This window comes from Myotis nattereri (assembly GCF_964212035.1).
Source record: "Myotis nattereri genome assembly, chromosome: 14".
NCBI lineage: Eukaryota > Metazoa > Chordata > Mammalia > Chiroptera > Vespertilionidae > Myotis > Myotis nattereri.
Genome location: NC_138089.1, coordinates 18,198,099 through 18,211,581, shown reverse-complemented (window position 1 = coordinate 18,211,581; position 13,483 = coordinate 18,198,099). Strand labels below are relative to the sequence as shown.

At 45.4% G+C, this 13,483-nt stretch overlaps 1 protein-coding gene across 1 annotated transcript in view; it reads right to left on the bottom strand.

Moving 5' to 3' along the window:
* ARHGEF3 (Rho guanine nucleotide exchange factor 3) overlaps positions 1-13,483 on the bottom strand; it is a gene marked incomplete at its 5' end in the record, with an annotated part of 148,650 nt that overhangs the window by 123,736 nt on the left and 11,431 nt on the right. Inside the window, one exon of the mRNA XM_081105969.1 lies at positions 430-492. Coding sequence (XP_080962095.1) covers positions 430-492 — 63 coding nt within the window. The remainder of the gene's footprint in view (positions 1-429; positions 493-13,483) is intronic.

Here is a 13,483-nt window from a genome sequence, read left to right as displayed (position 1 = left end):
TTCATTGAAACCACCATCTGTTGAATCCAAAGCCCCTCACTCCGACAGCTGCTGGAGACTTCTGGCCTTTGGGTGCCAGCTGCCTGGGTTGGGTCAACTCGCTAACTTCTCCAAAGGGGGACAGACATCTAGTCCATCTTCTCGAACCGGCTTCTAAAATAGCACAGTGGCCTTTTTCTAGATTCTACCCAGATGCACTGAGTTCATAACCCATGTTATGAGCGGAAAGATGAGTGGTGTACAAGTTGGCTTGCAAGTTTAAGTTGGCCACACAGCTTTCTCCAGTAAAATGAACCATTTCGTTTAAAAAGAATTTTCTCCCAGCTCAGGACTTCCGTAGTCAGATCCTAGAAGCCACGGAACGTGCACAGCATGTTAACAGATAGACGGAGAATGAAAGGTGTTCCCAGTGGGAAGTGCTGTACTTACACCAATGTCCAGACTACACAGGCTAACAGCATCTTCATCGTGGGCGCTCTGCTTCCGTTTTCGCTGCAAAACAACAATAAAACAACGTTTAGATGTAAACATGGATTACGGCTTTGATTAAGAAAAAATATTCAATCAAGCAGCACATGCAATCCTTGTCATTTCTACCCTGCTCCCCAAAACCTTTAACGTAAACAAATAGTTCTAAGAAAGTACGGGAAACTATTACGCTCTAACAGTGATGGCGAACCTTTTGAGCTCGGCGTGTCAGCATTTTGAAAAACCCTAACTTAACTCTGGTGCCGTGTCACATATAGAAATTTTCTGATATTTGCAACCATAGTAAAACAAAGACTTATATTTTTGATATTTATTTTATATATTTAAATGGCATTTAACAAAGAAAAATCAACCAAAAAAAATGAATTCGCGTGTCAGAGGTTCGCCATCACTGCTCTAGAATAACTGCTTTGTGTTATTATTTGTATTCATGCTGCTAAAATTTGTTTCTCTGTATTTTCCCTTTTAATTTCTTCATATATCAAGGTTTAGAAATCTAGACACAAAGTTCATATTCTGACTAACATGAAAGAAAAAACTGGAGAGAAAATCTAATTCACTTAAAGACATTCCATTTTTAGAACTGCTTTGTACTAGGGTAATTTAAATTTGTTCTAAACCTCATCCAGGGTCCTGACGTAATTGCAGAACCAGAATGTTGGAACAAACCTTAGACACCGTCTCCAACCTTCCTCTTTTATAGACATAAACCCTGAGTTTCAGAAAAGTCATTACTTGAACTGAGGAAAATTGTATTTCCAATGAACTTATGACCAAAGAAGTCTGCCAGTTTAGCTGTAGAAAAATATATTTTCCACTTTATAAAAAGAACAGAAACTCAAATCTCCAAACCACAATAAAGGCTCATCCAAGATACACTCACCTCTCTTCTGCATCCCAGCTCAACCAACCAGGCAAGTACTGCTTGAGTCCCTCATCTGTGACTTACTAAGTCTCCCTCTCCGACTTGGCAGAAAGCTACAAACGGACCAGAATCACTGGCATGAAGTGATGGTGGAGTCAAGAGCCATCTGGAGCCTTCAACCCTCAAAGAGGTCCACCCCTTCCTCCTCCTCTATCAGGCCCTGAGCGTGAACACTGGCAGAGACTGGAAAGCAGCCAGAGTTGTCCTCGTCCTTCTTACTGTAGTTTTTCTAGTATTTTTTCACTTCAATAAACGTTTGTTGCGCAGCCATATGTGCCAAGACGTGCGCTTGTTCCTGGGAAGGCCAAGAACAGCAGCTCCCACGGTTAGGAATTTACATGCACCTAGCCCGAGGGACAGACTCTCATATGATTAACGATAATGCAGTAAGATCCCAACAGTCTAGGGAAAGTCACCTCACTTCTCTGAGTCACCCTTTCTCAACTCTAATAGGGGGCTTCCTATTCCACTCAAGCAGGGGAATGATTCAGAGATCCAGTGCCGGGAGCCAGGACGCGAAATCAGCCGCTCTGTGATGGTGCACAGGCACCCGCATCAGCCAGCTGGCCAAGTGGTTCCTGGGAGTCAAATACTCCACTTTGGCGGGAGCTTTGAGAAGATGCTGCTAGCCCTTGCCTTTTTTGAGGATGCCTCATGTTTGGGGAGGGTCCTGGCCCTTACTGATTCGTATCCAGTTACAATGAAAGTGGCATGGTGCAAGCAGTGAGGCCGACTCCCTGGCTTATACTTTACACGGTGACTTGTGAGGCAAGAGGCAGTTACGGCCATAGGAGAGCTCCCCTCCACAGGTAAATAAACAAACAGGTCAGGGGCAATAAGCAATCTGCTCAAAGTTACACAGCTACAAGAGTAACACTCTGAATCCAGGACTCTCATTCCTTGCAAAACCCTTCACATACATCGTTCAAAGCAAGTTTGGCAAATAGGTTAGGATTCATCCGCCATCTGGGATGTCTGGTAGCATCTGCCTGAGGGTTGTACTGAGCAGCGTGACACAGCACAGCAAATGGGAGAAGGCCGCCATCAGTTAGTACTGGGGTGCAGGAGCGGGGAACAGTCGTGCTGGTGTCCTGTGGCCCAGGACCACTCGGCCTTTCCTGAGTCCAGCTGCTCTTGCCGTGAGAGGCTACAGTATTATACCTGGGATCCTGGGAAATGCCAAGGAAGTTTTTTGTGAAGTGGAAATGATGCCTACCAGTCAGGCAGTTGTGAGGCACATAGATGATCTGTGTAGGGTTCCTGGAAGGAATCCCGGCACAGAGTAGGGGCACAGTAAGTGGTTATGGATTACCCACACTGTAAGCCACGCAGATGTGTGCAGCTCCCTAGCACTGTCAGGTTACAGAACCTTATGCTGCTGTCGTTCCATTCCTAGGGCTCAATGATGCTGTCAACTTGGCACATTAACAGCAGTAGCATGTTACCCCAGGAGGAGTAACAGGAGAGGGGATAACGAGAGGCTCTTTTCCTCACAGGCACGCAGCCCTCTCCAGACCGACTCAACACACTACCCAGTGCTCAAACCCAATCTTCTGAGTAGCCCTCACCCCAGACACTTCTGCCCAAGTGTCCGATCCAGAAGACAAATGCCCTGCAGGGGCCTTTTTCATGGCCAGTTAATCTGGCATAGAATGATCTCCTTAAGAAACCCATAAGTTTTATGCAATAAAAGCTGCATGGATTATGAAAGTGGATTTTTTTTCCGATTTCCATTACATAGGGTGGTGACTGGCCGCTGCCAGCAACGAAGAAGAAACCTGAAGTTTAAAACTCTGGCCCAAAGCATTACTTAGTCATTTGTCCACTCATTTTATGTTCACCAAGCACTTCTGATGTGCAGAGCCCTCCTCTGAGTCCTGGGCTATGAGCCAGGCATGATACATGCCCACTAATTAGGAGTAAAAAGAAAAAAGAATAATTCGGTTGTGATCTCCACAGTGAATGAGTCAGAGGAGATGCTGAGATAGAGAGTAGCAGGGACACCCATTTCATAAAGATAGTTTAATTCAATGTTTTGTTTTATAGTTTTTGGTTGACCTTCTCATGAGATGGAAGCCCATGAAGGCAGGACTTGGTCTGTCATGGTCCTCTTCCTAGAACCTGGTTCAGTGCCTGGTACATGGCTGACTCCCCCCAGAACAGTATTTCTTTATATATTTTTTAATACCCTGGGTCCTGCTTTCTTTGAGAAACTTGTCCTCGTCACCAATTACCCAACTCCAGAAAGGACACGGGTGGAGGGAGTGGAGAGAAAAGGGCACCCCTTCCAACAGCCTGGCCAGCACAACCAACCCACGTGATGAAGAGCCCGCACGTGAAACAGCCCCATGCTGGTGCTGAACATCTCACCCAGGAACTTCGAAATCCCACCCCGGACTTTTCTAAAATATTGGGGAGCTCGTTCATGGCAATGATCTAAAGAACAGTTCCTGGAATAAATCACCAGCAGAAAACTTAAGCCCTGGAGACACGGACAAAAGAGCATCTCCAAAAACAGAGGGTGTGGCTCTACTTTGAACTTCCCCAAAGCGATTAATAATGATCATACTCGGACTGGTAAGAATGGCAGCGTTAGCCTGTTAAACACACACTAAATATTGACCACAGAACTAAATCCTTCCATGCATGATCTCGTTCGATCCTCACGGTCACTCCATGAGGTAGGGACAAGTATTGTATCCAGTTTACAGAGGAGGAGACAGAGGCTCAGAGAGGGGCTGGGACTTGCCCAGCGTTCTATAATTAGCAAGTGGCAGAGCCTGGATTCTAACCTAGATCTACCTGGCTTCAAGCTATGTGCGTCCCCACTGTTCTGTCCTGTCCCAGAGTCTGGGAGAACGCATCACACCTGCAGAGGAGGTTGAAGAAAGTACTGCACATCAGGAATTTTGGAGGAAACATCTTTATAACTCTATTCTGCTAGAGAATTGGCCTTGAAGACAGTATACCTATCTGGACTGGATAACCTATACCATTCTGTGGTCCTGGGTAGGCTAGTGAATGAGCCATTTTACCTCCCCTGTGCACCGGACGTCATGCACAGCTGACCTGGGGGAGTTCCTGGGCAGGAAGGACCCTGTGTGTGAACCGTCTGCATTTACACACTTGGTCTCACAGGTTCTCAGCTAATTTGAGGAGCCACAGACCCACCCTGTTATTCCTGTCAAATTTATGAAGCCAGTGCACAGTCCACTCCCTTTCAACCATGGAAGCAAAGCGCAGTGGGTGAGCCCAACAACTGTGCCTTGGTCTGCGGCCTCCGATTTGAGCACATGACTTGAAACCCCAGTGTCCTGCGTGGCAGGTCAGTGAATAATTTCTGAATGAGTGACTAAAAGGATGAATAACGGAGGCCCGTGTTCTTGGGGTGACACCCTTCCTTTCCGCTAACCACCTGGCTGCCAAAATTAAATCAAAACCTCAAAAGCAAAGTCACTGAAGGCTGAAATTCTTCAACCTCAAATTTCCTTGGAGACTCCAAACCTGCAAGTTCAGGCTACACTTCTTGCTTTTCAAAATAAGAGAGAGCATTTTCCCTACCAGTGGGGGCATTTGTTTTCCTTAAAATACACAGACACGTGAAAAGAAATCACAGCTGTTCAGACATCGGTCCACATGGGGCATTTGTAACTTCCACTGCTCCTGTGAGAGGGAAAGTCAGATCTGCTCAAGGGTGAGGCACCCATGGCCAGGGCGTCTACCCATACGCTGTCCTGAGCAAGAGCATGGGACGCAGCCCTTGTGCTTTAGGAGCAAGGAATCCAAGACTGGTCATACCTCACTTGCAAGGAAACAGGCGGCTGAGTCCAGTCATAAATAAACTGAAAGGGCACCTGAGCCCTCTGCCTGAACCCGAGGTGCCTCGCTGGGGCAGGAAGGAAAGGCAGTCACAGAGGGGAATTTATGAAAACAAAGAAACATACTATCCGATTCCTTAGCCCTGCCGGTTACATATTCGCTGGAGACAATTTCTAGAAATGTTTGGGTTCTGCGAAAACCCTCTCATGCTTCTCAAATCAAAAAACAACCAGGAAGAGGCCCCTTGTTACGTTGCAACCGAGCAAAGGCCTCTGTATACTCAGATGTGAGATCTGATGGAGACACAGGTACCTCTGGACGGACCAGGTGGACTCTGGGATTCATCACTGGTGCCTCCATCCTGCTGTCTCAACGTTAAGCCTCCACTTGTCTCCTTCCCAATCCACTTTTGTCACTGTCCCCGGGGCCACACAATGGCTGTCTCCTTTCAGGCTTGGCTACCTTCTGACGGCACAGGGCAGACGTCTAAATCTCATTAGTAAATGATCCATGAACAACTGCTTTTTCCGTTGTTCTGGGTGAGGCTGTCTGAAGAAGCACTGACCCATATCTCTGCTGATCGATTTTCAGGAGAGCTGGCCCTGGTCCAAACCTGAATACCTTAACCTTCCTGGGCTCGGCGTCCATTCGCCCTAGATCCAAATCTTGGAGTCCTTTCATATTGTGTCTTAGAATCAAAGGAGAATCGCCAGGTGCCTCCCAGTACACAAGTGGAGGGACCAGGGCACCTGCAATGAGCCATGCAGTGTGCTCACAGTTGAGAGGACTGGTCCATGTAAGCTCCCCGTTAGCCCAGGGTAAGTAAGTATTACGTTCGTTTTACAGAGGACAATCAAGCTCAAAGGCTTTACTGACTTGCTCAAGGTCACAAACTTAGTAAATGCCAAAGAGGGGATTTTTCTTTAGGCCCGATTCCCAAGCCACTCATCTTTCTGCCATACAATGCTATTTCTCTTTTTATATTTTTTGAAACAATATGTGTTTTATGTAAATTAATATATTAAGCTAATATAAAATAAATTTAAATATTTGTTTAAAACAATGTGCTTGACAACAATATAAAAAGGCTCACAATGCATTTACTTACATACTTCAAGGAGATTAAGAGCATAAATGAGACAGACGTGAGTTCAAAATCCATTTGCTACTTGTTATGACCTTGAGCAAATTACACAGGTTCCGTGTGTGGGTTTGTATGTGTCTATAAAACATTTCTATAAGCATTGGTTTCTCCATCATAGAGTTATTTCCAGGATTAAAGGAGATAAAATATTTAGAACAAGGCCAAGCAAATGGCAAAGATTAAAAAATAGTCATAATTATTGCTCCTGTGGTTATTACCATCTTTACCATTATCACTGCTGTGCTATTGTTAAGGGACTTTGAGAGGCAGGCAGGGTGGGTAACTATAGATGGGGGGGTCCTATAGGAGACCTGGGGTGCAGCCTGACCCTCCTCTAACCCACGTCACACAGGGTTGGAAAGGGGTGCTCTCTGGATACCTTCAGTCACGTTTGCTGCGTGTTGCTCCCACTTCTTTCACAGAGACAGGGCAAATGCGAGGCCTGACCATCCTAAATGGCCGAGATTGAACCGGCTGGTGTCAGAACAGCCCTGTTATTTAATCAGAGGGCTTTTCTATTTAATAACCAAGTGGCCAGAGCAGCAAAGATGCACTGACGGAGAGAGTGCAGCACCCGACCTGACAGCAAATTGCCCTGATTAGTCATTTATAATTAATAAACTCAAACCAGATCGCAAACCCTTTTTGATTTATCTCTTTGCTGGCAAACAGCTTTGGTGGTTTCAGAGGCTTTGATGCCTTGCTTTTCATCAGTGCCTTCTTTGGGGAGAGATTAGCGAAAGCATTTTGTGTTCTTGTACTTGCCCTTACCTGGAACTTGACTCGCTAAACTCACGTTTTGAGCAGGGTAAGGATCCACATTTTGTTTCTCTCCTGTCTGACGCTCCAGGGGTGAGCAGAGAATCGAGAGAGGGACCCTCTACTTCGTTTTTAATACACTGCTGGGGGAGGAAGGTTTCCTCCTATTTAAAAAATATCCTCTCTTTTCACAGCATCCAGGAGCACTGTCCTTTTCTAGATTTTTCAAGGTGCTCACCGGGTAGAGAACCTGGAAATCATGGTGCTCTCTGAACTATTGGTAAAAAATCTTAACTAACAAAATAGGCGGTTTTGTACTCAGATGTCATTAACTGTGGTTTGAAGGTGCGAGGTGGGCCCTAACCTCAGACTTGGTGGGCTCCAATGCTAGTTATGCTATTTATTTGGTGTAGAACCTTAAGCACATCACTTCACCTTTGGAACCTGTTTCCTCATCTGTAAAATGGGAACACAAAGGTTACTGTGAGAGTTGAATGGATGGATGTGGGAAAGGGCTCAGCACAATGCCTGGCGCACAGTAACCACTCAGGTACCCACGATTAGTGGTAGCAGCAACAGCAGCAGTAACAGCACGCGAGAGGGGAGCCACCAGAGGGGAAAATCATGAGGCAAATATTTAACGTGTGTAAACGTCTGCCCATGAACTTCACTCTGGCCAGCCAGGAAAAGCCCCAGATATTGATTTTGGCCACTGAACACGGGGCCCATAGCTGGTTTGGAAGCAGAGATAAGTTCTTCTTGGCCAAGGAAAGGTCTTCCTCATCTGTGGGAAGGAAAACATATCCCACCAGGCAAGTGGGAGGAGGAGCAGACTCAGCCCAGCCCCCAGAGCCACCACCAGCCTTGACAGCCAACAGCCAGAGCCACTGTCATTTCACAAACATTTACAGACCGCTCTTCCCTCCAAAACACTCAAGGCCAAGGAGCCGGAAGAAGGCAGAAAACCTGTCTACTCAGGGCAGATGGCTGGTAGGTATATTTTCCAGAAAGACTGTTCTAGAAAAACTTCCTGATGGGCACCAACCTAAAATGGTATAAGGGGTTCACAGTCACAAGTATTTTCAATAATGGGATATGCAAAAGCACAAAACCAAATTAACCAGAGCGCTTTTTCTCTAGGCCTCTAATAATTGCAATTACTTATTTCTACTGGGTCTCAGGTACACTGAATTAGATGAATCACAACCTTGGTTCATAAAACATTATTAATACTGGTGCTTCCCTGTCCCTCTTTTATTTGTTTATTCATTTTTTTAAAACAACATCATGAACTCCTATTTTAAAAAAAATATTCCCAATCAGCAAAAATATTATCCATATAGTGTAAGGAATGCCCAAGTAATTTCTTAATTTCTAGAGAATTACTCCATGGAACCAATCAACTTAGATGATTCAACTGCACAATTCAGATTCAAATGTGATTATACTGGGAACCAGAGTTTTTAAAAATATATTTTTATTGATTTCAAAGAGGAAGGAGAGGGAGAGAGAAATAGAAACATCAATGATGAAAGAGAATCATTGATCGGCTGCCTCCTACACTTCCCCACTGGGGATCAAACCTGAAACCCAGGCATATGTCCTGACCGGGAATTGAACCCCGACCTCCTGGTTCATAGGTCGATGCTTAACCACTGAGCCACACTGACCGGGCTGGGAACCTGATTTTACAAGGAGAGTTCTCAGTTCTTCACGCATTTGTGTTCCTGCCTTTTTCTATCTTGAAAGACTGCAGAGCCTTAGCCATAGCCTGAAAAACAGTATTCTCCCATTACTCTAGATAATTTTTTTAAATTCATGCTATGAATCTAATCAAGAAGAATCATCTAATAAACCCACATTAGGAAAACTGTACAACATAACTGGCCTCTACTCTTCAAAATGGTCAAAATCAAGAAACACTAAGAAAGCCTAGAAAACTGTTCCAGATAAAGAGAAATGACAATAAATGCAGCACATGATCCTGAACTGGATTCTGGTCCAGCAAAAACAACAGCTATAAAATACAATACTGCGACAATGGTGACTCTAAAAAATAAATGGTGGATGAGTTAATATGTCTTGTCCATGCTAAATGTCCTGCCTTTGATAGTGATACTGTGTGAGATGATGCTCTGTTCTTAGGAAACACAGACTGAGTTGAAGTATTTGGGGTTAAAGGAACATAATGTCTGCAACTCATTCTCAAATAGGAAAGAAAGTAATTTACATTGATATGCTAAATACACATATACAGTCTACACATCTATACTAATAAAAGGGTAATATGCTAATCAGACCGGATCGACCAGACATCTTCCGGATGTCTGACTTCCTTTCGGACAAGGCCATGGTGGCAGGGGCCAAGGCAGAGGTGGTTAGGGGCAATCAGGCCAGCAGGGGAGCAAGCAGTTAGGGGTGAGATCGGGCCAGCGAGGGGGAGCAAGCAGTTAGGGGCGAGATCAGGCTGTTGCGGGGGAGCAAGCAGTTAGGGGGCGATGAGGCTGGCAGGGAAGGACAGTTAGGCAGCAATCAGGCAGGCAGGCGAGCAATTAGAAGCTAGTGGTCCCAGATTGTGAGGGGGATGTCAGATTGCTGGTTTTAAACTGGCATTCTGACATTCCCCCAAGGGGTCCCAGATTAGAGAGGGTGCAGGCCAGGCTGAGGGACGCTCCCCCCACCCTGCACAAATTTCATGCACCGGGCCTCTAGTAAATATATAAAGAGACAGACATACAGGGAGACAAAGAGGAGAGGAGTGTATAAAGCAAATGGGACCAAATGTAAACAATCAGAGAATCTGGCTTTGGGATTCAGGAGTACCTTACTCTAGACTTGCAACTTTTCAAGTTTAAAATTGTATTAAAACAATGTTGCCATGTTCTTGTTTCTCTTCAGAGAGAATAAACCTTTTGCCTTTAAAAAATAAACAAATAACGCTGCCAAAGTAAAACAAAATGAATTTACAAATAACCTATACATCCCCTTCCTGTCCTGAAAAAAAGAAAGGTTGTAAACAGCTCCATGCCCATCCGTTCCTCTTCAGGGCATCGATCTGCACTCAATGCCGGGGGAACCAGGCCCTCCGTGCACGGCCTGCCTTGCCTGCCTGCCTACCGAGGGCTCAGCTCCGTGAACTGCCAACCCTCGGTGCCCACGACCCAGTGCTCCGTCCGCCCCGGCACTGCAGCAGAATTTGGTTGGTAGTAACTGGAGCACGATTCCTTAGGCCCCAAATGAATATAATTTAAGGATCTGATCAAAAACTGGGCTCTCTCTCTCAAATAAAACTGGAAACTCTCACCACAGGCTGTCTACCTGTACAGACGTTCCTCTCTCTCAGATACAAAGGGACAGCCATAAGCAAAATAACTGTGTAATCATGAATACCCTTCTCCTTAAAACCATGTACTTGAATATACCAACAATGTCTCTTCATTGTAGCTCCTCACAGCGTTGCCTCTGGAGGCGATTCCGGAGACGCCACGGCCTGTCCATGTGACAAAGACCCCTCTCCCTGTGCAGCCCGAGCTCGTTAGCACAGAGGCGGCCAGAGTTTTCCGAGCGGTAGACCCGTCTAACTTAAATAACACTCTTGGCAACAGTCTGCAGGGAAGCCACCAGAACAGTAATGTGAAAGCCAGTTGCCATTTGGTGCGGTGTCTGGAAAGACGTCAACTGTGATTAGAGGGACGTTTTCCTTCTGCAGCTGCCTTTGAAAGTGGAGGAGGGCCTCCCCACAACCCTAGGTTACAGGAGGGGGCAAAGGACCCCCGAACGCCAGGGACATGCAGGTATTCGGCACCTCCCTTCTTTAGCAGCACTGTCATGTCCTGCCAAGGTCTGAGTAAAAAGCAAAAGTTGTGGTGAGCCACAAATGGCTGCTGGGAGGGGAAAGGACTTTGCGCTGAGTTTTCTAATCCTGATTTTTGCTTCAAAGCCCATCCCGATCGCTTTTATCCTGGAGTCTGAAACCGAGGGTCTGGGTTTTGCAGAATCGAAGCCTATTTATCCAGCATTTAATTCATCTCCCAGGAAATCAGTGTTTTGCTAAGAATGGAAGTCTCTTGTGTCCAGAATTGCCCTGGATGTTTCTAAGGCCTAGCCCAGCAGAGAGAACAAAATCAACAAATGTTTGTTGACTGATACATATGAACAGAATAACCCTCCTACCCCCAAATGGCAAGTATAATGCTGAAGAATTTCTTTTCAGGAAGACTAAAACACCAAGACATGTCAACCATAAAATTTTCATATTTTATGCTGGAGCCGACAATATTGATGAATTCTGACAATAAAAGCCCAGGAACAACAGACTTTCTAGGCACAGACTCCAAGCTGAAGACAAGAAACCCTCTCCCCATTAGAACATCAGTTCTGCTTTGAAACTGCTCATGGGACTCAGGTCGAAACAGAAGCTCCATCTGCAGAAGCGCCTTTTTAATCTCCCTAAGTTTGGATGTTAACCTTTTTGACTGGGCACCCCTCAGGTAGAGAACACAGGTAGTCATAGATGGGTACAGGGGATTGTGCAGGTAGCATCTGGGGTGAGGCTAAGGGACATGAGTGGGAGAGTCTGCTACCAAAGGATTTACCCAGCCTCAGATCACATAATAAGGAAGTTATTACGTTTTTAATTCACTGTCCAGCTGGAAGGAGAAAAGCTCAGATGGGGGCTACCGCACCTTTAACACCCACCTAATGCTTACCAACCTCAATCTTTCTCTTCTGTGTGCAATAGCATCTTCTAGAATCTAGTTACACCGTTTCGTGCGTTATTTATTTATCTTCATAGCTGTAGTCTATTTATGGCAAGCATATTGGTTTTGTTGATCATGATAATATAAACTTTCCATTGAAGATAAATATAAAAACTGTTTTGTCGAAAATGTCAAGTATTTTTCTGTGTGGCTATAGTAAAAGGTGATTCACAAATGAGTGAGGTTTAGGAAATACTTTCTTAGTGGAAATTCAATCTCATGACTGTCACACAAAGTAACCGGCCCATGCATGTTTGCTGCTCATGACAAAGACAGACAAAGCAGTGCTCTGGTCCCCTCTCCCCTGGGAGCACTGCAGAGCGCCTCCTCCTCTCCCCATCCTCTCTGGAGAGGATTTGTGGCCCTGTCTGCCCAGTCATGGATTAAAAATGAAATTCGTATCTAATAGGTCTAACTTTAGCCACAGGAAATGGGAGCGCTTGTGGGACCCAGAGAGTCAGCCAGGCTTTGTTTGAGGATGGGCACGTTATCTTTACTGGGCATGTTTTCCCTTTTTGGGAGGGGAGGGCGTGGAGGATTGGGTTTGGGGAGTGAGCGGGAAGCGAGGTCCACTGGATCTGTTTCCTGGTCGGCTCTGTGGGAGATTTCTCTGCCTCTGCTGTCACAGTCCTGTCTCTCAGAGCTATACGACATCTCATAAGGGTCTATTATAAAAGATTAGAGGCCCGGTGCACGAAATTTGTGCACTGGCTGGGGGGGGGGGGGTCCTCTCAGCCAGATTGTGAGAGGATGCAGGCCAGGCTGAGGGACCCCACCAGTGCACGATTGGGACCAGGGCGGGAGGTTGGCCAGCTGGGGAGGGACTGTGGGAGGGCTCCAGGGCATGTCTCGCCTGTCTTGCTCAGTCCCCATGGGCCGGACTCCAGCAGCAAGCTAACCTACCGGTTGGAGCGTCTGCCCCCTGGTGGTCAGTGCACGACATAGCGAGTGGTTGAGTGGCCTTACTATATCATTAGCATATTATGCTTTGATTGGTTGAATGGATGACCAGACAACCGGACACTTAGCATATTAGGCTTTTATTATATAGGATATTTGATGATGAAAACCACCCACATAAAGAATTTAAAAGCCCTTTATTGTTGCAAACATATCTATGAAATGCTTCAGTTAAAAAAAAAAGTTTCAGTCTAAGTAGTTTTTTTAAAAATATATTTGTATATTTTCTCTGGCTTGATTACAATGTACACAATGTGCAGAAATATGTTCTATAAATTTCTTTTTATCAGAAGTTGCCAGATCACAACTGATGTTCTCTCTCTCTTACCTGATGGATAAGTAGTAAAACAGAACAACTGGGGGACACTTACTAACAGGTTGTTATCTATTTTTTAAGGCCATCAAACTAGCTATGTGACTGTGGGCATTTCACTTTCCCTCTCTGGATCTCAGTTTCATTATCTATAAAATAAGGGCGCTGGTCCAGGTGACCTCTAAAGTTTCCTTCCAATATTGTCTGCCTGTATGAAAATGTGCGGCCAAGGAGACTGCTGGGTTAGGGAGGAAAAGTGGGAATGAGAATGGTAGAGGTTGGAAAACACTTCCTAGAAGTAAATATGAGATTCT